Source organism: Trichophyton verrucosum (assembly GCF_000151505.1).
Source record: "Trichophyton verrucosum HKI 0517 chromosome Unknown contig00345_1.f1.exp, whole genome shotgun sequence".
Taxonomy (NCBI): domain Eukaryota; kingdom Fungi; phylum Ascomycota; class Eurotiomycetes; order Onygenales; family Arthrodermataceae; genus Trichophyton; species Trichophyton verrucosum.
This window is the reverse complement of record NW_003315417.1, coordinates 20267-47052: the sequence shown is the minus strand read 5'-3', so window position 1 is coordinate 47052 and position 26786 is coordinate 20267. Positions and strand designations below refer to the sequence as shown.

At 51.7% G+C, this 26786-nt stretch overlaps 13 protein-coding genes across 13 annotated transcripts; 6 read left to right on the top strand and 7 right to left on the bottom strand.

Annotated features, from left to right (window-relative positions):
- Positions 1 to 440: 440 nt before the first annotated feature.
- TRV_04353 (Glutaredoxin domain protein) lies at positions 441 to 2762 on the bottom strand (the record flags this gene model as incomplete). The annotated part of the gene is made up of 9 exons (XM_003021460.1): positions 441 to 494; positions 548 to 725; positions 818 to 1103; positions 1180 to 1227; positions 1407 to 1588; positions 1688 to 1770; positions 1902 to 2185; positions 2242 to 2563; positions 2688 to 2762. The coding sequence occupies 9 exons, from the start codon at positions 2760 to 2762 to the stop codon at positions 441 to 443; spliced, it is 1512 nt and encodes a 503-aa protein (XP_003021506.1).
- A 576-nt stretch (positions 2763 to 3338) lies between these two features.
- On the bottom strand, positions 3339 to 6158 carry TRV_04352 (uncharacterized protein; the record flags this gene model as incomplete). Its single annotated transcript, XM_003021459.1, has 1 exon — positions 3339 to 6158. One exon carries the CDS (start codon positions 6156 to 6158, stop codon positions 3339 to 3341), a length of 2820 nt encoding a protein of 939 aa, XP_003021505.1.
- Positions 6159 to 6521: 363 nt separating this feature from the next.
- TRV_04351 (uncharacterized protein) lies at positions 6522 to 7014 on the bottom strand (the record flags this gene model as incomplete). The annotated part of the gene is made up of 2 exons (XM_003021458.1): positions 6522 to 6902; positions 6985 to 7014. The coding sequence occupies 2 exons, from the start codon at positions 7012 to 7014 to the stop codon at positions 6522 to 6524; spliced, it is 411 nt and encodes a 136-aa protein (XP_003021504.1).
- Positions 7015 to 7187: 173 nt separating this feature from the next.
- On the top strand, positions 7188 to 9244 carry TRV_04350 (uncharacterized protein; the record flags this gene model as incomplete). Its single annotated transcript, XM_003021457.1, has 3 exons — positions 7188 to 7481; positions 7553 to 9113; positions 9204 to 9244. The coding sequence occupies 3 exons, from the start codon at positions 7188 to 7190 to the stop codon at positions 9242 to 9244; spliced, it is 1896 nt and encodes a 631-aa protein (XP_003021503.1).
- A 97-nt stretch (positions 9245 to 9341) lies between these two features.
- On the top strand, positions 9342 to 11114 carry TRV_04349 (uncharacterized protein; the record flags this gene model as incomplete). The annotated part of the gene is made up of 1 exon (XM_003021456.1): positions 9342 to 11114. The coding sequence occupies one exon, from the start codon at positions 9342 to 9344 to the stop codon at positions 11112 to 11114; it is 1773 nt and encodes a 590-aa protein (XP_003021502.1).
- Positions 11115 to 11347: 233 nt separating this feature from the next.
- TRV_04348 (uncharacterized protein) lies at positions 11348 to 11620 on the bottom strand (the record flags this gene model as incomplete). The annotated part of the gene is made up of 1 exon (XM_003021455.1): positions 11348 to 11620. The coding sequence occupies one exon, from the start codon at positions 11618 to 11620 to the stop codon at positions 11348 to 11350; it is 273 nt and encodes a 90-aa protein (XP_003021501.1).
- Positions 11621 to 12066: 446 nt separating this feature from the next.
- Positions 12067 to 14274, top strand: TRV_04347 (uncharacterized protein; the record flags this gene model as incomplete). Its single annotated transcript, XM_003021454.1, has 2 exons — positions 12067 to 12133; positions 12215 to 14274. The coding sequence occupies 2 exons, from the start codon at positions 12067 to 12069 to the stop codon at positions 14272 to 14274; spliced, it is 2127 nt and encodes a 708-aa protein (XP_003021500.1).
- Positions 14275 to 14648: 374 nt separating this feature from the next.
- TRV_04346 (rhomboid family protein, putative) lies at positions 14649 to 16495 on the bottom strand (the record flags this gene model as incomplete). Its single annotated transcript, XM_003021453.1, has 5 exons — positions 14649 to 14904; positions 14967 to 15108; positions 15196 to 15526; positions 15577 to 15677; positions 15736 to 16495. 5 exons carry the CDS (start codon positions 16493 to 16495, stop codon positions 14649 to 14651), a joined length of 1590 nt encoding a protein of 529 aa, XP_003021499.1.
- A 371-nt stretch (positions 16496 to 16866) lies between these two features.
- TRV_04345 (uncharacterized protein) lies at positions 16867 to 17325 on the top strand (the record flags this gene model as incomplete). The annotated part of the gene is made up of 1 exon (XM_003021452.1): positions 16867 to 17325. The coding sequence occupies one exon, from the start codon at positions 16867 to 16869 to the stop codon at positions 17323 to 17325; it is 459 nt and encodes a 152-aa protein (XP_003021498.1).
- An 839-nt stretch (positions 17326 to 18164) lies between these two features.
- TRV_04344 (PWI domain mRNA processing protein, putative) lies at positions 18165 to 19819 on the top strand (the record flags this gene model as incomplete). Its single annotated transcript, XM_003021451.1, has 2 exons — positions 18165 to 19638; positions 19677 to 19819. 2 exons carry the CDS (start codon positions 18165 to 18167, stop codon positions 19817 to 19819), a joined length of 1617 nt encoding a protein of 538 aa, XP_003021497.1.
- Positions 19820 to 20274: 455 nt separating this feature from the next.
- Positions 20275 to 21950, bottom strand: TRV_04343 (uncharacterized protein; the record flags this gene model as incomplete). The annotated part of the gene is made up of 3 exons (XM_003021450.1): positions 20275 to 21334; positions 21428 to 21667; positions 21721 to 21950. The coding sequence occupies 3 exons, from the start codon at positions 21948 to 21950 to the stop codon at positions 20275 to 20277; spliced, it is 1530 nt and encodes a 509-aa protein (XP_003021496.1).
- Positions 21951 to 22048: 98 nt separating this feature from the next.
- Positions 22049 to 23052, top strand: TRV_04342 (uncharacterized protein; the record flags this gene model as incomplete). Its single annotated transcript, XM_003021449.1, has 2 exons — positions 22049 to 22401; positions 22458 to 23052. 2 exons carry the CDS (start codon positions 22049 to 22051, stop codon positions 23050 to 23052), a joined length of 948 nt encoding a protein of 315 aa, XP_003021495.1.
- A 342-nt stretch (positions 23053 to 23394) lies between these two features.
- Positions 23395 to 26011, bottom strand: TRV_04341 (uncharacterized protein; the record flags this gene model as incomplete). The annotated part of the gene is made up of 5 exons (XM_003021448.1): positions 23395 to 23947; positions 24007 to 24144; positions 24208 to 24501; positions 24570 to 25785; positions 25870 to 26011. The coding sequence occupies 5 exons, from the start codon at positions 26009 to 26011 to the stop codon at positions 23395 to 23397; spliced, it is 2343 nt and encodes a 780-aa protein (XP_003021494.1).
- Positions 26012 to 26786: the final 775 nt, after the last annotated feature.

The following is a 26786-nucleotide window of genomic DNA, read 5'->3' as shown; positions in this document are numbered from 1 at the left end:
GCTCTATGAATGTTGCGGTGACCAATGCTGCAATGCAACATGGTGGAGCTAGATCTAGATTACCCTGTGTATGCCCATATAGCATATAGTTCTAGATGGAATACTAACATTCGTAGAATAGGACGGCAAGTGGCCATGGAAAGTTTCTTAGATGTCAATGTAATGGTTTTCATTTATGAGTACATACAGGCTGGCCGGTCATACTCCAGCCTGAACCCAGAGCGCGCCGACTCCAGAAAACCAAGCCGTCAGATAGATGGAGCCGAATGCCTACAGAGCAGAAACAAAGGCAATGTGACCCTTTTATGGCGGAGATGGTGCAAGGTAAGGCGGTAGGTAGAAAGTTTTCATTATCGTTTGGCAGAGTAACATGCTATCAACGGTTTTGACGCTCCCCCCAATTTCAACAGAGCAGGAAATGTTATATTTCAGCAGATCCTTTACTCTTCTTCGACAATGTTTCCCTTCTCCGAGACGTATATTCCGTCAAGGAACTAGTTCACATGTTAGCACAAATAAGTCAGGTGGCAGGAGTTTTAAGGCTCACCTTTCGGATATCCTTATTTCTGACACGGCAAATCTGTTGTATATCGGCAGCACTCTGTGATACACTCTCGACGGAGTTTCCGGAGAGAACAATCTCATCCTTGACGTTGGAGGAAGCGACAACCTCGACACCCTTCTGGCAGACAACGCGACGGACAACCTTCTCACCCAAGAAGTTACTACAAATAGTAATCCATTAGCATTCCATCTTGCTCCAGCAATGATTCTATCAACTTTTTATTGTATCCGGGGGGTTGTCTCAGTCACATACCGGATCTCGAGCTCGACGGCACCGGTCTCCTTGTTGGTCTCAATGTTGACGTTGATGGGGAAATGGGCGTAGACGTAGCGCATCTTGTACTTGAACCCGCGGGTGACGCCGATGATCAAGTTGTTGATGATGGTCCGGACAGTGCGGAGAGTAGCAACGGCCTTACGTCCTCCATGGTGAACCTCGATGGCAATGGTGTCCTTCTTTGGGCGGCTGAAGCAGACCGAAAGGTGGGAGAGGTCCTTGACCAACTTTCCTGCATCATTGAAACCAGTGTAAGTGCATGCTAATGCATTCGACCCCAGATCCTCAATTCAAAAAGTCTGCGTGTGTATGTGTTTCTGCGTGCGGAGTGATCGTACCTCGTGGTCCCTCAACCGTAACGATACGGGATCGAATGTGAAGGTTCACTATATCAAGTACGCCCAGTCAGCAACAAGTTCACAGTCACATATCCTAATCATTTCCCCGCATCTTCATGCCATCTAGTCGTGCCAGCGTCGCTAAACAGCCAACAGCCACAGTCCATCCCTCTCCATCCATCCATCCTCCACTGTAATATGCGATAGCGCTGCTCGGGGGTGCTCACCATTCTCTGGGATCTGCAGAGTCTCCTGGGAGTGTATGTAGAGCATCTTGACTCCGCCTGTGAAGAAGCTGACCGAGGGCGAAACGGGAGAGTTGAAGGTGGTTTGTCGACGTTGATGCGCTTCGTCGTTCTTTTTCGCTTCGTTGACTTTTCGAAGTTTCGCTTTGGAAGTTTTGCGGTCGCTAAATTATTATGTAAGCCAGAAGTTGTGTGTTCGCTTAAGTGCTTATTTCGGTTAGTTTGTGATTACTAACAAACTGTTACTAAGCAGAGATTTTCACGTGATGTGTTTCCCTTTTGGGAATGAGAAGAAGGCGACGAAGTTGATATTGATTGATATTGATTGATATCGATTGATGCCGACCTATTATACAATGGAAGAAGAGCAAGAAAAGAGAGACGCCAAAGGTATACAGCCACCTGGGATGCATAGGGGACGGGAAATCGGTTGTTTTAGACCAATTGCTATGGGTCTGGGTCTGCATTGTGAGGAACCGCTGTCACTCTCTTCCCGCCCAGAGCCTGCAGCTTCGTCCCCAGCTCACCAGACAGGTACAAGGCTTCGATGTCGTCTCCGCCGCCTATAGTCTTGCCGTTGACAAGGATGTTGGGCACTGTCCTGCGGCCAGTGTTGGTCCCTAGCAGATCCTGCAGCTGCCTGCCTAGCGGATGCTCATCCAGCTCAACCACGAAGGGAGCGGGAGTGATATTATACTTCTCCAGCATGAAATACTTTGCCTTCTTACTGTAAGGGCAATATGACTTGGAGAATATTATAACTAGTATCGTTAGCCATTTTTCTCGTACAGACACGTGTTTTAGCTATCATGCTTACTTGGGGATCTCTTTAAGATGGTATTCATCTCTTCGTTGACAATGTCGTCTTCGCTCTTCGCATCATCTGTAGCTTCTTCTTCGTCTTTCCCTTTCCCTTTCTCTTTCTTGGCTGAAGTCGGCGTCTGCTCTGGTTCTTCTACCTTGACTGGCTTCTGCTTGTCTCCGGACCGCAGAGAACCAGGCTTCAATTTATCAAAGACGCCGCCATCGTTGTCTTTATCATTTCCATAACTCCCTGATGAGCCCTTCAAATTGGGATTTGATTTCCCCGGTTGCGATGTACCGGCAGCTCTTAACGCCTGCGTGCGCCGGACATCTCCCTGTTAAGCAAAGAGTTAGAACAATTTTACACTCCAGGAACAAAGTGGTGGGCTATTTATGCATCTGTATGACTACAAAATACATAGGATATCACGTAGCCAGCCGAAGAGCGAGCAGACCTACAGTGAAATATAGTATGAAACAAACGAGTATCACGGCGGAAATCAAGTAAAGCCGGAGGCGACGAGGAGAAAACATCGCTTCAAGACAGGGTAGATGCCGGGATCAATTGAATATGGGATTATTGAAACCCTTAATATGACCATGAGCTGTCTCCCGTCAACTTGGTATCTTTTCCGTTGGCGTTGGTGTTGGTGCTGAAGTTGAAGCTAGCTTTCCGACGGTTACACCCAAGAAGTTTGTTTGAGCTACCTCAAGTCTCGCCCCCTGAAGTTTACGTCACCAGTCTCAGGTTTTGTAGGGCGAAAACCAGATACTAAAGACATAATTGAGGGAGCAATCAAGATGGCATTGATAGAATAGGATGAAAAGACTGTTATTCGCTGCCTATGTAACAGTTGGTTTTTGGGCTATATACATGGCGCAGAGAGAGGGAACTAATAATTAGAACTATAGTGGTATCTATCTAAAGGTCAAAGCTATGTACTTCTGGTATAGAACGGTCAGGGTCCTAGGGCGTGTTCGTTGAGTCAAAGAAAGGGTATTAAAACATGTAGAGTACAGACTGGGTATCGGCTGGTAAAGAATGCTGGTAGACATAACTATGTCCTTCTGGTAGATATTAGGTTGGTGCATGGTAGTGTGATGCTGAAACTACTGCGCAGTAGGTTTCCTTCCATCCCGTCGGCCCTGAACAACAGTTGTCCAGTCTTCCCACTCCTTCGCAACCTCCATCAAGACATTGCCCATCACTGTAGCAGACGCCATAAGCCCGTGACCCTCACCCTCGAGAATTCTAACTTCGCACCGGCGCATCGTCTTTCCTAGCCACCGGACATTGTCGACAGGAACTCTTGTGTCGCGGGAACCATGGTGTATGACGACCGCACGGTTGATGTCGACGTATCTGAATCCAATGGCCCGTCTACGTTCGAGGCAAATGAGCAGGTCAACGGCGGGATTGGCGCAGCTTGTTGCAAGTTCCCAGATTGCATGTGTGAGGCGGTTGTCATACTCCGTCCGTCGTTCTTGTTCAGATATGGAGACGTTGTCTGGAGTAACTCCGGCAGCGACGCTTGATGCGCTAGATGTTACTGCGCCGGCCCCTTCTTGGGTAGGGAGAGGAGGGTGTTGCTTGCGGGGCGTGGAGGTAGGGATCTTGCCCTGGCCACTGGCGGTGGTTGTTCCGCCAACTTCAGGAGGTATGGGTGTTGCTTCTCTGCCAACAGTGCTTCGGCGTTTTGGTTTGCGTGAGCTTTTGGGGAGGCTGCTAGTGATACTTGCACTGGTTGCGGTCATGAACCTGGAGTTTGCAACTTTGAGGATAGGAGTAGGAAGCGCACGCAAAAGCCGTTGGGAGTAAGGGAGTGCGGTGGCCGGTAACGGGTCTTTATGTGATCCCATGCCGGTCATTTGAGAGGGCGGTATCCAAGGCGCAAGAAGGTGGATGCGACCTCGGATATGCTGGGGCATGCGCAAAGCGGTGGCCAGAGCGTATATGGCTCCAGCGGAGTGCGCGAGCATGGAGAACTTTGATATTTTTAGATGTTTACATATCACCGCAAGGTCATCTAAATAAAAGTAGTTAGCATCAAAACGGGATGTTAAATAGAGGATACAATAATACATACCCGGCCAGTTCAAAGGAGTCCCTGTACCGTCTAGACAGGGCTGACTCTCTCCAACTCCAGGCCGGTCAGGGGTTATAAGCCGCAGTTTCAGCGTCCGAGCTAGCTCATCGTAAAAGGCCGTAAGGTATCTGGTCAAACCCATACCGACGCAGCAAAAGACGACATGGCCGTTGGGATCTCCGACTTCTGAAAAGGCGATGATACGCCCGGTCTGCGGGTGAGGTACCTTCTGCGTAAGTTTGGGCGAGGTGATGTATGCTGTCACAGCTTCCTCAATTACATCTGGGCTACTTGGTCTGGCATTTGCATCTGAGGAGGGCCGGGGTGCTGTTGAAGGGGAGTCAGAGTATGTCCTCCTATGACCCTTCATATCAGACCCTTTCGCGTTCTTGGTGAGGCCGTCGTCATGCCTTGAGCGCTGGTTCGTGGGAGAGGTTGCTTGCAGGTTTCCGGTCTTTGGCGCAAGCGGCGCACCCCGTTTGCTCACGGAGGGGGCCCTACGAGTGCTGACGGTGGGAGAGGGTGCGCTGTCGCCGAAGTCAAGAAAGAGTTCATCCACTTTGGCGAGCTGCATTGATGGGCAAGAAGCTGAGGCGGCAGCGGAAGTAGCAGACGGTCGAGCGATATTGGGCTTTGTGCTATCCGGGGGCGGAGGAGGCAATCTGTCATCGACAACCATCCGATCCTTGATCTTCTGCTGGTGGTCCTTAATCTCCTTGATGCGCTGGGTTACCTGGTCGGCCTCTGCGTTGACTTCCGTAATTTTCTTATCAACCGCCACATCTTTGAAAGAATATCCACTGTGTCGGCCGGAGCGGCGCTTCTTCGACGAGGGACTGTTAAAGCTGTGACGCAATGAGGACTCTCGTGTAGGAATACTTCTACCGCTTCCAATTCCACCAGGGGTGAGGCAAGCCGGGAGCTCGTGGGTGTGGGTCTGCTTCAGGTTTGGAGCCGATTCCCGCCTTGAGTCCTGAAAGTCTCCAGACTTTTTCTTCTGACCACCGGACTCGGTGATGGACCCGTTCGCTTCTTCCGCGAGGTCAGCCATGGAGCGAACGGACCGTAAAACAGACCGGTTATTCTGGGAGTTTGCGATTGAAGGACCCGGTCCGTCTTCTACACCGAGACGATCAATGGGTTGCTCCTTGGCCCGGGTGGAATCTCGCGACGAACGGCGGAAGAGGCCAAGCTGGTTCTTTAAACTCCTCCGGCTGCCCGAGGATACAAGGCTCGCGGTAGATTTGCGCGACCCGGGCTCGAGACGAACGACACCAAAACTGCCCGAGTCTTCATGGCCGGTAGTTGCAGAGCCATGAGAGCCGCGAGAAGGAGGCCGTAGGGAGATAGAATCATCTGCGTTCCGGCAAGAATGGTATGACACTGACGAGCGAGGAGACCTTGCCGATGACGGCGGTTTTGACATTCTGATAACGGGAGACATGGCCGCGTCATAGGGATGCAAGAATGGGGCCTCGCTCTCCGCAGCCGCAGCCGCAGCCGCCGCCTTGAACGAGCCATAATCCATATCCGAGCCATCAAACTGGCCGTTCCGAGGCGTCTTGGGCGAAGGGGGAGCTGTCTGCGATCCGCCTACCCGGGGCAGACTCTCGAAGTGTGTGCGAGCTGGGGTCGATATGGTAGACAGCGACGAGATGAGAGACGAGATGACCTCTGGCGATGCTGGGGCGATGTGTCCCCGGGGCGACTGTCTCCTTCCTGGCCCAGCAGCAGGCATCGATTGGCGTCTTTGTGATATCTCATTAGGGCTATTATGGTTGTTGTTATTATGATTATTATTGAGGTTGCTGCCGCGCGAAGACCGTTTCTCAGAAGCCTCCATTATTGCGCGCCAGGTCGACAGATAGGTGAACAGTGAAGAAATAGGAGTAGTTCTCGCAACAAAATAGGAGGCTGTATCCGTATATATGTCATATATTCAGGTCGAACAGTGCGTCTGGTGGTGGCTCACTCGGTACAGTCTTGCATGCCGCACTGTCATTATTGCTCGCTTACTGCTATCAGGCGACGGTTAGCAACACCTCGATGGACGCAGAGGAGGGTAGAAAAGGGCGAAGAAGCCAAAGAACAAACCGAAGCCGCCCTCTCGGTTCCTTACTCTCTCTCAACTCTCGTAAAAACTGAGCCCGCGGTTCGTTCAGGTCATTGTTTGGCTCTTCTGGGGAACCGTATTGGCAGAGGAAGATTAAAAAAATGGAACTCCGGGCTCGCCGGCTGCGATAATTGGTTGGCCGACGAGGGCGCAGAGGCCGCGGAAGGGGATCCCAGCAGGAAAAAGCAACGACGGAGTCCTTTTTGTCCCTTTTTTTCCCTGGCCTTTTCTTTGCTTCTTCTCGTCTTGTCGTCCTTTTTGAGATTTTGTTGGAGTTGAGGTTGAAGGTTGACGTTGACGGCCCTGAGTGTTGATCACGTGAGAGATTCGCTGCGCTTCTTTTTTGACGTCAAAGAAACGCAAAGGCGAAGCAGCAGCAGAAGAAGACGAAGACGAAGCAGAGGCAGACGAAGAAGCAGAAGCAGCAGCAGAAGCAGAAGCAGAAGAAGAGACAGCAGTGACGAGGGAGAAGAGCTGGAGCTGCGTTTCAAGTCAGGGGTATGCTGGTCGCCCGCCCGCCGCGCAAGGAACATCGGCTGCGAGATGATCGAGAGACTCGCCGCAGATAGAGAGCTCCCCCAGCCATCGTCCTGGCACTAGACTCCGGAAAGCAAACACGGAAACGACTGCCGGAGACCAGAGAGACTCAGATTGAGATTGAGATTCAGGTTGAGATTGGAATTGGAGTTGAAATTGGAAATTGGAAATTGGAATTGCGGAGGGCGGCTGGAGGCCACAGCACGGCAGCAGCACACCATCATGGATGCGTTCCCCCCGAGCTATGTCGACCACAACCTCCCGCTGGTGCTGATATCCGGCCTGGCAGCGGCGGGCGAAGCAGGAGAGGAGGCTGGAGAGGCAATAGTGTCTGGAGTTGACGGCGCGGATGGTGGAGTCTGTGTCTTCTCGGACTTCCCGCCGGTTTCTGGCGCTGTGGCGGACGGACTACTCGCTGCCCTGCTCGCGGAAGATGCCTCTTTTTGGCCGTGGAGCTCTAGGTATTTCAGTCACAGGGCCAATGGTGTCGGATTGAGGATACAGAGAGCTTCTAGGGTGTGTTAATCTTTTCTCTAATCTACTCAGGTAACGGCCCTCCAGTTGGCATGGCATACTAACATGGTCAGACTTATACACTTCCCCGGAAAAAGGCAGATACTACGCAATATGCTCCAGACAGCGATGGCCTGGCTCCCGTACCTCACTCGCCGCTGTCTCCCCTCACACCCGGCTCGGAGGTCTTCCCAGATGGCATGGTCACGCCCAGCTGGATATCCAAACACCAGTGCCTCGTACCGGCCGCATTTGTCAATTTCTTCCCTCTCACCACAGATACAAACATGTCCACGCTCAAGGATAACCAGCTCAAGATAGAGATCAACAGCCTGAAGCGAGACTGGGCTCAGTCAGGCTACAAGACTCGTTTTGTCGTCGTCTTCCTCTTTGAGGACGGACCCGTCTTGGAGGATGCCAATTACCGCATCTCAAGCATTAGAAAGGCCACTGGATTAGATCCTCGAAATGTCTTCACACTCCCCCCAGGTCCAAGCCCACTCGACATTCAGAGGTTCGTTAAATCTTTACTCTTCTCGATCCAGGGCGCTGCGGTAGAGTACTATAGAGATCTGTCAAAACACAGTCGCCGCAAGCGCAACAGGGCCACCATCCCACCTCCCACCGCACCTCCTACTAGCGGGACCTCTCAGACTCTCTCGCAGCAAGGCTGGAATGTTCGGTATGAATTTAAACTAGGCGTACTTGCTGAGTTCCGCCAGGAGATGGATGCTGCTGGCCGTAGCTATGAGACTGCGTATGATCTGCTCTTTGGCGATGAAGTATTTGGAGCCATTGCCGCTTGGAGTCCAAGGTTTGATGAGGCCCGCATGTTAGCTGATGTGCTCGCATTGCGGATTTTGCGGTGTCACTTATGGCTGGAACAGACTACACCTGCTGTTCAGTTTTGGGCAGCCCACAGGAGACGGATACAAAGCATTGCCCATAACAAAGGAAAAGGGACAAATAATTATGGCTGGGAGGCGTGGGAAGTAAACTGGTCCTTGATCATGGCACATACAATTAGCCGCTCCTACATACCCCCTTCACCCGTAGGCACCAACAGCGGACCAATCTTTGTACTATCTGAAAAGACGATGCTGTCAGGAGAGCGTGTATCTCCTTGGGACTTCCTCCACCACCGTGGATACTGGCTTGCTCGGGCTGCCAAACATACTGCTCGTCGACGGCTTCATGCTGAGAATATACCACAGGAAGATCGATTACCTCCAGATCAGCATAATGCAACATCACAGCGCAAAGCGTTGTCTAACGTCTACGACACGTATCAGGCCCCGGAGCCACATGTCGAATATCCCATTGATGACCGACCGGGAGACAAGTACTCGCACCAAATACTAGAATTCCTTACAGAGTCCGTAGCTGAATTCGCCAAACGGGGCCAGGTTCGTATGGTCGAGAAACAGAAGTTCACAATGGCGAAAGAGTATGTCCGTCTCGAGGCTTGGAGTGATGCCCTTGACATCCTACGACCTCTATGGCTCCAGATCTCCTGGAGACGAGAAGGGTGGTGGCATTTGATGGAGGAGTGCGCCTGGTTACTGCGAGATTGTGCCGTGCGTTGCGGCGATTTTGAAACTATTTACCGTATAGACTGGGAATTAATGAACAAAAGTAAGCCCCCCCGACGCTTTTATTGCTTACTCTGTTGCTAACCGAAGCAGATTTTACGAATAGACCTGATTGGAATTACGATATATATAGAACCGGAACGACTGATGAAAAGGCATCTGAAAAATCAGTAATAGTTTTGACAGACAAAGACGTTGCATCTTGCAGTAAATATTCTCCAATCTATTTTTACTACTTGGTCTCAATTGTATCTAACGGATTCCAGTTTCAATGTCCTTTACATTCAATTCTTCAAGTGGAAACGTAGGCGAGCCCCTCAGGGGTCAGCTTGTTCTTCAATCAAACTGCAGCCGCAAGTCATCCCCAATTCACCTCAGTGAGGTCAAGATTACCTTTGAAGGCGGTTTACCCCCAATCAGAATACTCGCTGATAGCAACGAGACTGATGCATCTGAATCTTCCCATACCCATACATCAATATCACTGGCAGACGGCCAAACTGGGCCATCATCGTTATTACAGGAGATCAAAGGCAATGCAAATCTATCCCTCTTCCCGGGACAGACGCGTGCATTCACCTTGACTCTGATACCACGGGAGGCCAGCGATGTTCGGGTGGCATCTATCACACTGATGGTAGCAGACGATAAATTTGATCTTACTTATACTATTAGTAGTACTAGCAACGACGCCTACGCACTACCAAGATGGTGGACTGAGAGCAAAGGTAACATCACTTCGAGGCGGATTGGCAAGGGTAGAGATCCTTCTAGCTGCCAAATACTGCCAAAGCCACCTAAGGTGCTGATATCCGTGCCTGGCCTTCGGGACGCCTACTATTTTGGTGAAAAAGCCGGCTTGAACATCAGGCTCGACAACAACGAGGATGCATCTGCGTCAATTGTTGTGGAATTAAAGCTCAGTGGTCGCTCGGAGCATCCTGCAGCTATAAGCTGGCTCGATGGTGCTGACGTGGGGGAACACTCTGAAGAAACTGAAGAACTGTCTGCCTCCCAGGCAAAGGAGCCAGACACGCAGACTATCCGGCGTACAATTGCGGAACTAGGAGCAGGCGAGCATACCATCCTGCCGGCTGTGGTGGTCCAGGCACCTCACCCGATACAGTATGATCTGGAAATCAGCGTCCTTTACCATCTCAGATCTGACCCCGAGGCAGCGATATCAAAAGCCATCTCGCTCGACTTACCGTTTATCCAGCCGTTCGAAGCAAACTACAATTTTCTACCACAGCTACATCTATCCCCCTGGCCCGACTTCTTCAATATTGACGAGTCAGAAGTCTCCAACACACAGCAACGGTGGCTCCTCAACTCCACGCTGATGTCTTTTTCCCGGGAGGCACTTATCATCGAGGACGTCAAGCTGCGGGTCGTGGCTATCGAAGTAGGCAAAATTTGCAGTATTACTACGGCTTCAGACAGCAGTAAGCAGTCTGAGCACAGATATATCCGCCCCGAGGAACCCCAAAGCACAGATTTCATCGTCGTCATCGAGCGGCTTACGATGGAGGATCGGCTGCAGACTGGGGTCAGTTTTGAGCTGGAGATCAAATGGCGTCGAGACGAACAGCAAGACGCCCTTGAAGCAGAAGCCACCTCTCCAGAAATATCTCTTCCCACAGAGTCAGTAATAACCTCGCTGGCCGTCCCTCGCTTCTCCATTCCAATGAGTGAGCCTCGCGTGCTGGCATCCCTCGGCTCAAAAACCGGCCACAGCAACGACGTCCCCGGCCTGATCCAGCTAAACTACACACTCGAGAACCCATCGATGCACTTTCTGACATTCAACCTGACAATGGAAACGAGTGACCAGTTCGCCTTTAGTGGCCCCAAGTCCACGACCCTACGGCTTGTCCCGCTGAGCCGTCATACGCTGCAGTACAGCCTGCTGGCGACTCGACGGGGCATCTGGATACAGCCGCAGCTGGTCGTCGTGGACACTTACTTCAACAAGACGCTGCGTATCCTACCGACAGAGAGCATCAAGAGCGATGCGAAGGGGATCTTGATCTGGGTTGACTGACCACCCCTGACTGACCATTAATTAATATGGGGTGCTTTTTAATAAAACCCATGCTTCAACCCAATAAATCCCGAGATAAGACCACGGTTCCTCGTCCCATCCCAAAGCATGTTCCAGCCGAGGAAGCATCGGCTCGCAGATACGAGGTGTGGATCCCCCAGATGTGGCTTGATAGGGGTCGGTCCCTCCCCTAAGCCTGTTGGATGGCCAGCAAAGGTCATCATCTCAGCTAGTTAAATCTGCAGCCAGCCAGCAGCTAGCAAGCTCCACGACACATCCTTCTGATTCTTCCTCATCCCTGTCGTCATTGTGGCTTCACAACAGACGCCACGGCCAGCTGGTTCTTGATCTCCAGGTTTGCTGTCTTTGGTTGGAGCCCCCAGCACCCAGAGGCAGAAGAGTAATAGCTTGCCAGCCGTATAAACGAGTCCTTCTTCCTTCTCTCCTCCTCCTCTCCTTGTCCCTTTTATGCACGGCTTCTGCATCGCCGCTAGCCAGAAAAGCATCAGTAATCAAACGTCGTAGAGTGCAAAACCTGGTCAGATTGCAAAGTTGATAGGCGGTTCCACCTGCAAAGCAAGCAGCAACAACTTCTGCAACGTCCCGTCTTTTCCCCTTCCCGCAACCTCGCCAGTCCAAGTCAACAGTCAACAGTCAACAGTCAACAATCAACAATCAACAGTAGACGCCAGCTATCGACATCAAGCAGAGAAGACCAGGTAGAGACGAAACATAAAAAAAAAAAAGGCCAGAATTGACGCCGCTGACTTCGGGTCAGCCTCAGCTTGTGACTCCAGCCGTTGTTTGTTGACACTTCTGCGGCGACAGCGACAGCAACAGCCAGCGCAGCGCAACGCTCCTCACAGCGTCGAGACAGCTTCATCGCATCTCGTCCTAGGCCACAGACTGCCTGCGACTCGAATAGACAGCTTCTGCTTCGTCTGCTGCCGCCATGGAGATGGAAGCGCCTCGAGTGGCCGCGTCTCAGGAACCAGCGCCAGCCACAAACACCCAGCCAGGTACGCAAACCACAGAATACATATCAACACAAGACAAAGAAATGTCCGAAAGCTAACCGATGGCGCCCGTACGGAGTATAGCTGAGACCGAGGTTGCCAGTGCCCGTGAGATGCTCGCCGTGCCCGAGGACGCGGTGCAGGTCCTCTGCGGTCCGCTGCTCAACTACAAGCATATGGGACCCGATGCCAGCTCGCGCCAGGTATGGAACGGCAGCGTCCTGATAGTCACTCGACCGCGTGAACAGCCGCCGTTGCTGCAGCTGCAGTGTCTGGGGGCCGTGTCGAACGTCAACGGCCCTACCGCCGGCGCCGGCAGTGTCGAACCCACCGTCGAGGGCGTCAAGCTCTTCTCCAGCCCTATCGCGGCCTTCTGGCGCTTCCGCATCGCCGTCGCCATGGAGGACTATGAGGCGCGCTGGCAGTACACTATCCCGGGCTTCCGGCATGTGGACCAGGAGCATACCATGTCCTCCTGGAACTTCGTAGTGCCCGCTGTCAATGACTCGATGCGCATCATGTTCCATTCCTGCAATGGCTTCTCCGTGGGAACCGACCTGGGCCACTGGCAGGGCCCCTTGCTCTGGCATGATATTCTTAGGCTGCACGCTCAGCGGCCATTTCACGTCATGATCGGAGGTGGTGACCAGATATACAATGATTCTGTCCGGACTGAGGGCCCCCTGAAGGAGTGGACCAACATCACCAACCCACACCGCAGACGGGCACACCCATTCCCCAATACCCTTAGAGCAGAGTGTGATGTCTTCTACTTTAACAACTACGTTCGCTGGTACGGAACTGAACCGTTTGCTACCGCCAATGCACAGATCCCCCAGATCAACATCTGGGACGACCATGATATCATTGATGGCTTTGGGTCGTATACTGACCATTTCATGAGATGTGCTGTCTTCCGTGGCCTTGGAGGAGTTGCCTTCAAGTACTACTGTCTGTTCCAGCACCACAATGCTCCTCCCATGTCGACTTTCACCACTGATGCACCCCAGACCATGCAGGCCGGTGAGGATGGGACTTCGGGCATTGACCAGCGCCAGCTGGAAGGCTGCTACGTCTACAAGGAGCCCGAGGACGAGCCTGGCTGGATAGTAGGATCTAAACCAGGTCCCTATGTCGAGGAGATCAGCAGAAACCTCTACATGCGTCTTGGAAAGCGTATTGCCTTTGCCGGAATCGATGCTCGCACTGAGCGTACCAGACATCAGGTAAATTACCCAGAGACCTACGATGCCATCTTCGCCCGTCTAGAAAAGGAGTTTACTGCCGCCAAGGGAGAAATCAAGCATTTGATCCTCCTGCTTGGTGTCCCCATTGCGTATCCTCGCCTTGCTTGGCTTGAAAACATCCTCTCTTCTCCCCTGATATCCCCCATCCGCCTTCTGAACAAGCGGTTTGGCCTTGGAGGAAGCTTCTTCAACAAGTTTGACGGCCAGGTCGATCTACTCGATGACCTTGACGACCACTACACTGCTAGGCAGCACAAGGCGGAGAGAAGACAGTTGATCCAACGTCTCCAGCAACTTGCTGCCCGTTATTCAGTCCGAGTCACCATCCTTGGTGGCGACGTCCACCTGGCAGCCGTGGGCCGCTTCTACTCCCGAGTCAAGGACCGTGTTCCTATCGACAGTGATCCCAAGTACATGATCAATGTCATCAGCAGTGCCATCACTAATAAGCCTCCTCCCAAGGCCGTGGCAAACCTACTCGCCAGCAGGAACAAGATCCATCATCTCGATCCGCACACGGACGAAACTCTGATGAAGATCTTCAACGACCAGCCCGGAGGCAAAGAAAAGTCTTCTAGCTCCAATAAAGTGACCATGCCTTCCCGTAACTACGCTTGTATCACCGAAATCACCACGTCTAATGAGCAACCTGAGCTCGCAAAGGCTCCCAAGGATGGACATGATGCTCTCCACCCGGGAGAACAAGATGCTGGCACAGAATACCGCTCTGCAGACGGAGTGAGCAACGTCACAGGAAAACTGGGTGGCTTGGACATTGCAATCCGTGTTGAAATTGACCCTGCTGATATCGAGGGTAAGACTGAGGGATACGGCTTTAGTGGTATGTCATTCCATCTCACTTTGCACTTTTTGTTTTCCCAGCTAACTGGATTATAGTGCCACCCCTGGTGCAGGCTGCTCCTCCGGCATAACCTTGACATGAACAATAGCGATACGACTCGTTTATTAACGTTCGGCTTTCCGGGTAGAAGAGAAATACCTCCGTGTTATCATAATTCCCATTCCTATCTGTAACGTGTTATGTTTTATTTCCCCTATTGACCTGCACATACGCAGCGATCCGGCTTCTCCTTCGGGTACCAGCTGGTCTAATCATCATCATCAGTCCCTGTCCATGCTGTTATTATGTTATGTTTACCTTGTTTCTGTATGTACTATCAGTGATACTATTTTCCACCCTACTTATCGGTAGAGAATACAACAGCTTCATTGAATGAAGTATATTACACATAAATATATATACATGTTTATCAGAGTCCAAACGACTTCAGCCAACTCGGAGGATTTCTCCTTCGCTCACGTTCTTTCTTCTCCTTCCACAATAACCCAAGAACTATGCCAGCACCATATCCTGCTAGGTGAGACCACAAGTCCACCGCAAAGAAGCGGAAGGCCGGTATGAAATTCAGTAGCTCTCCAAGTATGATAGCACACAGGAATGTCGATCCTGAAGCAGATATCTTCTCCTGCCATTCACGCGGAATGAATGCAATCGTGAGTCTCTCACTACGCCAATGTTAGATTAAAATGATGCTATTTCACCGGTGCGTTAGAATCTATCGACTTACTTTGAGTGAAGAATACACCACATTGCAACGACGCCGGATATGGCACCACTTGCTCCCAATGATGAGACGGTCAGCGTATTTGACAATACTCTGATGGCAAAAGAAGAGAATGTCGCAAAGGCACCGGCGGATAAATAAACGGCTACAAAATCTCCCCGGCCAATGTCATCGTGTACTACCCAGGTTAGCGGATTAGATATAAGCCCAGAAAAGTACTAGGCTTACTTACATTTCTTCCCGACGAACCATAGAATAAACATATTTGACCCAAGGTGACGAAGTTGCTGATGACTGAAGACACTTCCAACCACACTGGCAGCGTGCGGGTAGTAGGGAACATTGATAAAATACTTGTTTAGCAATCTCCAGGCTGGAGGGAATTTCCAGAGTAGGAATACGCCTGCGTTTAGGCCTACTATGGCTGTTAACGTAGCTGCTGCAGGCTGCATATCGGGCCACATTCGCTGGTTATGGAGTGGAGCTTCGTATGATTCAGAGAAGACGTAGCAGAGCCCAAGGGTTAGAGCAACGACTGCAAGGGACGGTAAGAGACGGCCGGCCTAGATGAAGTTAGCTTGGCTCGTGTACAGAATTATACATGGATACTAACAGTTGTAAGTTTTGAGGCATCGGTTGTTGAAGTTGCTTTGACATGCTGCTGTTGGATCCAAGCCAGTGCAGGCCGTTGTTCGGGATCTGCTCGTGGGCGTGCTGGATGGCTGTTAACATGGCTACGTAGCCCCCCAAAAAAAGAACGTACGATACTCACCCTCTGTAAGCTCCTGCGGCTCATACTTCTGTATACCCTTGAGTTTCTCAGCCTGAGCCTGAAGCTGTTCTATCCGTTTTGCTTCACCATCGAGCCAGTCTTGTCTTTGCTTTTCTTCCGTCCGCTTGCTTTCCTTTATATTCTTCTTCCGGACTTCGTCAAGGACACTGCTCCCATACACATCTCCTTCTTTGGTGGTGCTAGATCCAAACTTCCCACTCTGCGGTTTATACAGTCCCAGTTCCTCTGCCCGGCGTATCAGCTGCTCTTCCTCCTCCTGCTCCTCTCGTTCGATCCTCGCCAAGATAGCTGCGTCTTCGTCCATGGGGTGCTTGCTCCGCAGCCACGCTAGGCCAGCATCGATGATGTGCGGGGGGGCAGCACGGGTGATCTCGTCTGGTAGCGGCAGATCAAGTGTGCCTGATACTCGCTGGTCCTGTAACGCTCGGAGGATCTGGTTACCCAGTCTCGCGGGTAGGGTAGCAGTGCCAAATATCTGGGCAATCTGTGGTGCTGGCAGGTCTCTTTCAGGGAAAGCAGCTGTGTTTCCACGAGTTTGAGAGCTGGGAGCCCGCTGGCTGGCGTTGCGTGAGGTTGGAGTAGTGCTGGATAAACATCGTATTGCGCTTCGCGGCTTTATTGACGAGGGGTATATGAGGCGTAGCTGGTCCAGAAGGGAGGATCTGGTCGAGGCAGGTCGGGAATAAGCATGAATCCATCGGCATGGAGTCCGCCATGCTATCGTGGCAGCATTGTTCATCTCTCTGTCGTTGTGACGGCAGCCGTCTTTGGTTGAGTTAGCCAGGTTTCTATGTCAATTGGGGGTCGATATAGCAACATACCTCCCTGACTATCTCTTCAACCACACTATGGAGAGTTAATCTTTTGTCTGAACTGCTGAATCTCTGGTCTTTAATCGTTTCTTTGTCCTTTCTTGCTTCTTTTCGTCTTTTTCATCTTTTTGATAGGAAGACGAAGGCATCTTATCAGATTGAGTCACGTGAGAGATAAGATCTTCGACTTTATTAAATCGTTTTAAAACAACAAAAAAAAGACAACGAAGAAGAAGAAGAAGCGAAAGCGAAAGCGAAACGAATAATACAGAGAATAAGAGATAAAAAAGACGACAAGATGTCTGCGGAGTCACGGCCGATTGATCCCGGCGCGTTTGCAGAAGCGCTTAAAGACCTGCCGCTATCGTCTGTCTATGCGAAGATCGCAGAGCTCGAGAACTCGACAGCGCATCTTGAACGCTCCAACGGCGAGCTGAAGACATTTATAGAGCAGACAGACGGCGGAGACAAGGAGTGCGAGGATGCCATCACAGAAAACGAGGAGGTGATCCGACGGATGCGCGAGCGAATTGGTCTCGTCAAGCTCGAGTTGGAGAGACGCGGCGAGCAGTGGCCGGAGGAACAAGCTGAACGTGAAGCTGATGAGCCTGAAGACGGACAAGGGGCGAATGGAACTGCGAGTAGTCAGCCGTCTAGCAGTAATCAGCAGAATGATGGCCCGTCAGCAAGCTCTCAGCCTGGCATGGAGCCGGATCTGAACGGCGTGGACGACACATCTGAAGGCGTCCATCTCTGAGCCGGGAGCTGTAACTATCTTACTATTTGAAGGAGGAATGGCCCCTTAAGAATGCTTTACGCATGTTACGACGTTACGAATCCAATGGCATGAATAGTTGTGGTGGCGAGGATGATTATATTCAATTGCATCTACATCTATGGAAGCTCTACCAAACCGCCATCCACAGGGGATATGGCCAGCCAGCACGTCGATAGCCAGCTACACTGCACAGGGTCTCCAGCACCCGGTTCTCGGCCTGAGATGCCCCTCGTCCGGGTTTTCTTACAAGGGACAACGCCCTGCACTCGAATGCCAGCCAATAATAGTGCAGGTATATCCATCAGGACCAGCAGCCAGGCGGTCCGAATGACCATCAGTCCACCAGCCTTGCCAGCATCGAGCCAGTATGTAGACAGACAGCCGCCCGTAACTAGTGTAGAAGCCCAGCTATCCGCTGTACCCGCGTAGAAGCCAGCATCTGCCCGCGCCGGCCCGATATCAAAATCTTCCCCCCCCCCAATCACGCCAGCCAGCCCGTTGAGCGCAGCTGGACAGCCAACAGCCAAAACCACCAGCTAACTAGAGCCATGCAAGCCCCTCTCCTTCACGTCTACATCTGCGCCTACGTCTTCTGCAGCTTCGGCTTCAGCTCCGTCCATCTCTAGCCGGCCTGCGCTGGCGCTCTCCATTCACTGGCGTAGCAGCTCCGTATAGTTAAGGCAGTTCTCTAAGTTAGTTATCTGGTCCGCCGATTTGCTTTGTCTTTGCGCCTCGTCTCTGCGCAAACCCTCACTCAACCACTTCCCCAAGTCAGTCCACCCACGCCCACCAGCCCACCGCATGGCTCAGGGCGGAAGATGAACTCCCTGAACATCCTCTCGTCGCGAGTCATCGGCCAGACTTCTGCGAGCAATTCGTCGCGGGCCCGATCCCACTCGCAGGGCCATGTCCTCAACCCGCGAGGAGGCCTGGCCGCCAGCAGCAGATCCTACAGCGACGGCAACATTAACATACACCAGCACTCGATACAGACCGATGGCGCCCCTGGAGACGACGAGGACGAGCTTGAGGCCCGCGGCGAGGTGCTGTCGCTGCTGACGGTCGAAGACGCCGACCAGAAGCAAGCTCTGGCGCAGGACTCAGCAGCACCCACAACGGCCGGCATGGTGATGCTGCCCATAACTCAACGGTTCTTCGGCGCCCTGCTCGAGACGCTCAAGACGATTCTCTCGATCTTTGCCTCGCCCGCCGTCTATCTGGGGCGCCGGTTCTACTCTAGGGACGGCCAGTTTTCGCTCGTGGAGCCGTTACGGTCTCTACGACAGGCCAATAGCACCACCACCTCCTCCACCACCGGCAGCACTCGCCGAAGTAGAAGAGACGGCGCAGACTCTGGCAGCAGACCGGACAGGGGCCCGAAGAGACCATCCAGAGGCTCTCCGAGGCTGCGGGACTCTCTATCTTCCGAGTCGTTGTACTCCAATACCTCAGAATCAGAGACTGACCGGGCCCTGGGCGAGCCTGGCATGCGCAGCCGGCATTCACGGCGGAAATCCAGCCTGGCCACGACAGACAATGATGAAGGGACTCCCCGGCGCTCAATCAGAATAAAGATACAGAACGAGAGCAAGCAGAACCGGGAACAGAGACACTCCAAGGCTAGGGCTTCCCGTCGTAGTGACGGCAGCAGCAACACCACCAATGCGACTGGCAATGGCAATATGGACCCGGTGGCAGACAGTTTGAAGTCACCCGTCTCCCAGGCAGCCCGCAAGCTTACAAGATACCCTCATGCGCCTACGCCTCCCAGACCGTTGGTCCCCCGTCGACAGCCTTCCTATATATTTGGTGCACCCCCTCCTCGTACGCCCCAGAAGACGCTTATCCTCGATCTCGACGAAACCCTCATACACTCCCTCTCCAAGGGCGGCCGCATGTCAAGCGGACACATGGTCGAAGTCAAGCTCTCCATGCCCATGGCCTCTGCGGCCGCTCCGGGAGCGGCACCTACGATCCTAGGCCCCCAGCATCCTATCCTCTACTACGTCCACAAGCGTCCTCATTGCGACGCTTTCCTACGCAAAGTCTGCCAGTGGTATAAGCTAGTCATCTTCACGGCCAGCGTGCAGGAATACGCAGATCCGGTCATCGACTGGCTGGAACAGGAACGCAAGTACTTCCATAGCAGATACTACCGGCAGCACTGCACGATACGCAATGGCGCTTATATCAAGGATCTCAGCTCCGTTGAGCCAGATCTAAGTAAAGTTATGATCTTGGATAACAGTCCAATGAGTTATATATTTCACGAAGGTACCTCTACCAAGTCTCGTATGTTGATACATTGATTCAATGCTAAACATGAATAGATAATGCAATTCCTATCGAAGGCTGGATCAACGATCCTACAGACAACGACCTCCTTCACCTCATCCCCATTCTAGAGGCAATGCAGCATGTAACTGACGTCCGGGCGCTTCTGGCCCTTCGACGAGGTGAAGTCGGAAGCTAGATGAACCCTGCTTCCTCTGTAACGAACCACTCCCCCTCCCAATCCCCGATGTATGGCGTGTAAGTTGTCCGGGTAATGCTTGAGTATTGACATGTTTCCTATTTTCTCCTTGCCTCATCTCATCTCGTTTCCTGATAGAACGACTCCTCTAGTGAGTGGCATTGGGCACGGCGCTTTTCTTCTTATTTCCTTCTTCGTCTCCTCCGCCTTCTTCTGCTTCTCCATCTGTATCCTACCTTACTTGTTACTCCATGTTCCGAGCTGTTTTAATTCTGAAGTCTATACTTACCTGCCAGGCCAGATGGGATCTGTACAGCTGTAATATCACTAGATTCTACTAATATCATTACTCGTCCTTACATCGCAACAGATAAATATGGAGCCAATAGATATCTAAATGATCATCAATCAATCAATCAATTTACATTTTAGCGTTTTAGCATACAAGTAATTGATCATTTCTTGACCTCGGCAAAGACCTCCTTGAGAGCAGCAATGGCTCTGTCAATGTCGTCCCGCTTAGGATCAGTGACGCTGACTCCCATGTGGCCGAATCGAATGTACTTGGAAGCAATCTCCTTATGCAGACCACCGGCAAACACGAGACCCTTCTGGAAAAGCTTCGGAAGAACGTCAGGTGGAGCCAGGCCCTCAGGAAGACGAATGGCTGTCATGGCATTGGCCTGGTTCTCCTGCTTGGTAGCCAGCTGCTGCAGCCCCATGTCAGAAACAGCCTTCTTTACTCGCTGAGAGGCTTCCTTGTGAACAGCAAATCTTTCTGCAAGAGGCTTGGAAGTGATTTGCGTAAGAGCCGTATGCAGCGCACGAACCAGCTGAGTAGCAGGAGTAGCGAAGTATGATGGCTTGCCAGCCTCGTAGTTCTGCATAATAGGCAGCCAGTTCTTGATCGAAGCATAGTAGCTTGCTGGAGGAGAGGTTCTGTTCTTTGCTCGGTCCATAGCACGGCCAGAGAGCATCAAGATGCTCAGGCCTGGGGGGCACCCAATGGCCTTCTGGCCGGCTGTGAGCACTACATCCAAATCCCACTCGTCAAAGGCAATCTCCTCGCACCCCACCGAACACACACCATCGACAACAACAAGCGTGTTGGGGCTGACTTTTCGGACAACTTCCGTAATGGCCTTGATATCACTCAACACACCCGTAGAGGTATCGACATGTGTGACAGTCAGGATCTTGTATTCCTTCTCCTGAAGAGCCTTGGAAATCTCATCCAAAGACGGTCGGTCCCCAATCGGTGCCTTGATCTGTGTTGCGTTTGCGCCGTACGTCTGCAGACATTCCGAGAGTGAGTCACCGAAATAGCCGGTATGCAGCACTAGGGCGTTTTCACCACGCTCGATCAAGTTGGACGCAACGAAGTCCCAACCCAGCGTTCCTGAGCCAGCAAGCACGAACGGCTGTGATGCAGTGGCCTTTGTCTGGAAGAGCTGTCTCAACATCGTCAGCGTCTCGCCGAATATCTTCACAAATGCCGGTCCAACATGGCTCTCCCTGTAGTAAATTTATTAGCAAGAATACTCAAAAATCCATCAAACAACACCGTATTCATCTTCATAAACACAGAATAGAGACAAGAATACACACCCGTAGGTCGACATGGACTGAAGGACGGCATCGTCGAATTCAATGGGCCCTGGAATGAGGACCGTGGGATGTTGTGCTTGAGCAGACATGGCGGCGGCGTCTCTGGCTTTGCTTGCAGACAGATCAGGCAGCGTGCGCAGGATCGGTTTATATTCAACCTCGTCAGGCTCGACAGAGACGTTCCTCTCGGTCGAGAATGGTGTGTTGAGCGCTGGCAAGGGAAGCCTCTGGTCGATGTGCCTGGAGATCAGGCTCAACCGCGGCTTTGCCCGTGAGGGCGCCAGGACGCTGACTCCGCCCGCCGCGGGGAACAGCCGAGTGGCGCGAAGAAGAGCAGCCAGCGTGGACCGGCCGGTGGCTGCAGGGAGGCTATAGCTGGGTTCCGTAGAGGTATATGTGGCTGCGCAGTGATATAGATGCTGTAGACGTCCGTTTCGCGGCGGTGGTTAAGCAGTTTTTGATGCCGGACGTTGAGGTTCCCCTTTTCGGACGCGGCCGTTATCAATCTATCGCCGTCGACCATCGACTATCTAATCTCGGCTGATAATGATTGATCACTGAGCAACTAACACAACAGTAACACAACAGCAGAGATGAGGAGATGACCGCGAAGACCGAACAATGACGTCGCTGTCCGCCGGGGAGATACCGCTATCGGCACTGTCCGAGTTGCTGTCCGGCTACGATGGCACGCTCGCCCGGGTATACCGTGACAAGCTGACTGCAAAGGCAGGGAAGGCAGCGAAACCGGCCAGCAAGGCCTTGATATCCAGGGAAAAGGAAGAAGAGATCGAGGGCCGGGTGAAGCAGTTCGTCGAGCTAGACAGCTGGCGGTATGCGACTCTGCCAGTCACTCTGCGCGAACGCGCAGGGGACAACGGGGACCAGAAGAAGGAGAAGAAGAAGGGAAAGGAGATGCCTGCTCATGGCTTCATTAACAAGGACGAGATGGTTCAGTTGATGGACTGGAAGCTGTACGTTGGCCGTATCTCAATGTTGGCTAGTTATCGTGTTCTAATATGTTGTGTAGCAAACATGGCTCTTTTCGACCTGCTCTCATGGGCTTGATACGCTCAAATGCAGAAGCACAGGTAGAGTCAGTCAGCAAGGAGGCATTCTCAAGTCTAGCAGAAGATTCTCGGGCAGGTGTCTTTCCTGAAGCGGCCGTGCAACTACTGTGCAAAAGCTTCCGTGGAGTTGGACCAGCCACAGCTTCGTTGATTCTATCCCTTGCCCCGGAGACGTCAACTCCATTTTTTAGTGACGAGCTGTACTACTGGCTTTGCATGGATTTGTATTCACGGGATAAACAAGTTCCCAGGCACAAGTTACCAAAACTGAAATACAATGTCAAAGAATACCAGGATTTATGGGATGCCTTCACCAAGCTAAGACGACGGATCCAGCAACTCTCGGAGGAAAGTGAGACAAAGCAGACGTTTTCCGTGCAGGATATAGAGAAGATTGCGTTTGTGATAGGGCATATAGAGCCTACCGTTGGAGATAGCTTAAAAGAAACGTCGAAGCCAACATCAGATCCAAAGCCGTTGTCCGAAGATGTTAACGGTGAACCTGAAGAAGAACAAGGCAGGAGGACTCGAAAACGAAAGAGAAAGGAAGCCTAATCTAACAGCTTTGGCTAGAGTAGCTATTCTTTATCTATTTGAGATTGGAAATGCTCCTGTTGTAAGGCTTAGAGCACGTATCAACCAACAACTTTCTTTAAGTACTGCTAAATAGAAAACCAACCTTCAATAACGTAAAGAAAGTAAACACCAAGGAAATAAAATAAAAGGCGCTAAAGGGCGTGGTCTAAGGTGGAATTATTGGCTTTCCTATATACTAATAGTACACCGGGGGAGTTAGGGGGTAACGGGGGTAGGGGTCTCCTCGGCCCCTGAGCTTTAACACCGACCACATCTGAAGGGAATTTGAGCGCTATTATAAGAATAGAGAGAAAAACAGATTTACTCCTGGCCGAAACCGAGTGTCTCTTCCACGGCAATGGTAAGTTTGTTCTGTAAAGCTTCATATGTCTTATAAGGGGGTAGATCGAGTCGGTTGAAACTATTTCTGTTAGTGAAGAACGTGGAGCTGGTATATGGAAACAAGAAATAGACGTACCAGGTATGTGATTTGGGCAGAGCATTGATGTCTCCTGACTTCTCGATCGTAAATCTCCTAGGCCCGTCACTGCCCTGAAGATCCTTAAATCCATTGACGGGGATACGTGATGTACCAGTGGCGAACTGGAGTAATCGAGACTTCTGCTCGGCATCCCAACTTCTTATTACCTTCCAGAAGTTCTGGATAACCTCGTCGTCCTCCTGGTAGCCACGGTAGTCGGTGTGTTTCTTCCAGTCATCGATATGGATGTCAGCAATACCGCCGATAAGAAGCTCAAGTTCTCGCTCATCAAAGACGTTGACGAGTTCGGCAGGTATAAGTTCGTTGAATCCGGTGATGAATGCGTTGAACTGCTCTTCTACTCGCTTCTGAATCTTCCACTCCGTCACTAGCCTGAGGAGACGGTTAGCATCTGATAGTTAGAATTCAATGAGGAGTGACACGGAACATACTCCACATATTGTTTCTTATTCTCATTTGTAACAGGGATATTTCTTCCATCGGGGATCAAATCTATTGTCCTGCGCTCGCCAAATTGCTCATCATCAATCGAAAACGTAAGTTCAATTATACCATCGATATCGTTATTACTAGCAAGTAAGTGTCAGTCAGCGTTGCCACCGGTCCAAAGAGAGTAATGTATTCATTCTTACAGGGTCCACGTCAAATTGCGATGGAAATCTTCATCAACACCTTCCATATCCTGTAGGGTAACTTTCTTTCGTAGCATCATCTTGTAAAAAGCACCGATGAAGAAAGAGTCAAGGAACCGGCGGTGGAAGATGGCCAGGCCAACCACGCGGCCAATGAACTTGAAATAGTTCAAATGCTCAGGGTTGATGCCCGAGTGCGGGTTTATCTGGAGGGTATAATTATCATGAGCGGAGTATTCAAATAAGCAATAGAACGGATTGAACATTTCGTGCGAAAGAAGGAAGAAAAATTCTCTACACGGTGTTAGCAGGTTGCAATATTTTGGATTAAAAAGGGGATAGAGGGATAAGATAGTGCATACCTTGAAAGACCACCATAATCTAATCCATCTTCTCCATCAAATTTGATCATCAAACGCTTCTTTAGGTCTGCGGGACTTTGTCTCATTATTTCTGCAAAAGAATCCTCGAAAATGGCACCACGTCGAACTTTGACATGGCATTGGCCAGACATTATCCTTAGACCAGGTTGGGATCTGAAATATATCAATTTGCGCCGGAAGTCACGCTTATACTGTGGCACACCCTGGTCGAGGGAAGATGGTAACCGGGGATCATCCCAGGTAGTTGTCTTAGTGTTGTGGTCCACAAAGTACACACGGGCAGTGTTTGTTAACCGCATCTCCCAGCCACTCGGCAGTGCGCCCAGATGGTTTACTGTTTGGGATGCAAGATGGTTCCCGTTATCGGGGCCATACATCTGGACCAACTGCTGCTGGCGGGGATCCACCCAGGTTGTGGTTCGAGTATTATGGTCAACATAATATGGGCGGCCTTCAGGGGTATATCGCTGTTCCCAGCCTGAAGGAAGCTCTCCCGTACCAGGGGTAGTGGTATTGCTGGCCATCATTGCTACTGCGTTCGCTGTTGGAGCTGTAGGTGGCGTCCGGGCCTGCTGCTGGGAATCAGGCGAGTTTGCACCTGTTCGATCCTCTGGCAGCATTCGGCTCCGATGGGCCCGGCGCTCCATCTGCATATTGGCCTCCATTTGAGTCCGCTGCGTCTGCTCATTGTAGTTTTGCGCTGGCCGGTTCCAAGTGGTGGTACGGGTATTGTGGTCTACGTAATAAGTTCGCCCCAGGTTATCCTCTCGCCGTTCCCAGCCGGTGGGCAGCCTGCCCTGGCTGTCTTCAAAGGTACTGCCTACATTTGGTCGAGCTGGAGCAGTGGGTTGTTGAGGTGAGGTAGTAAGCGGGGCCACGGCTGTGGATGCGGAAGAAGAAGGATGTGTAGGGACCAAGTGAGAGCTGGAGTTATTGACCAACGGCTCCTGAGCTGTGGAAGTTGGGCGCGGTCCAGTCAGAGGTGTTGAAACTGAGGAGGTGGTAGTCGTCTGAGCGGCGGGAACAGGTGATGTTGAGGTGCGATTGTTGATAGGGCGTGAAGCCCCGGTTTGCGATGTGGGAACCGGCGTAGATAGATTTGTAGAGAGGTTGAGAATGAGTTTGCCATGAACAACAAGATTATCGTTTGACTTTTTGAGATCTCTGGTAAGCATTTCTAGGGCAAAGATGTCAGCTAGGTTAAGCTCTCTTCACTATCAAACGGTACCAAAAGACAGGGGCAAAGGTAAAAAGGGAAATAATAAAAGAGTAGAAATACCATCATCACCGATAGCCAGATCAATAACATCGCCGATACGGATATTGATCACTCCCAGAAACCCCTGGTTCTTCTTCTTGAACTTTTTCTGGTCAAATATTTGTATGGCGAGTATGCTGTCCTCGGTGACTCTCCTGCGCATTGCGTCAGCATCCAATCCGGCCGAGTGAAGGGGCGCCAGAGGTATGAAAAGACAGGATCCCCCTTACAGGTCAAACATCTCATTCCAGTATGGGTTCAGGGTCTTCTTGATGACGGAGGTGGTATGAGTCTGTTCACCACCGACGGTAGCAACCGCGAACGGATCGGGGAAGCCTACACACGCAGCAACCTGTTAGGTCTGTACCAAGACAGCAGAGACAGGGTCCGAACTCACGAAAGACATCTCGTTTGTATAGTCCATCAGCGGCGATAACTGCAGGGGCCGGAGGGTCTGTATTAGCAGCAGCCAACGTATCGCGGGGCAGGCATCTCTCTTACTGGTGACTCTCAGGTTCGGTTGCCTGCAAGAAACGAGAGTCAGCCCTTTGTTCACTCGGAATCGAAACAGCAACAGGTAGGGGCTCGCGGGAAGGGGGCGGCAGGGCCGGCTGCCCGTCACTTACGCTGGCAAGTTGGAGCCCATCTTTGCTCACACACACACAGGACAGACCCGCGGTTTGGTGACTGCCGGCTTCACCTCGAGGGGTAGCATCAACCAGCTGCCCGCAGAGCAACAGGAACGGACGAGAGGACTATCGGGAGCTCGCCGGGGTTGTCACAACTGTAGAGAACAGGCCAGAGTTGCAGCTGGTGTCTTGCTGTCTCGCTGCGTCGCTGCTGTCTCGTCTGGTCGGGTCGTGAGCGATGGAGAAGAGGCGCAGCCGCCGGAGGCTGAGCAGGACAAGGGCGCTTGGTTTCTTTCTTTCTTTCTTTTC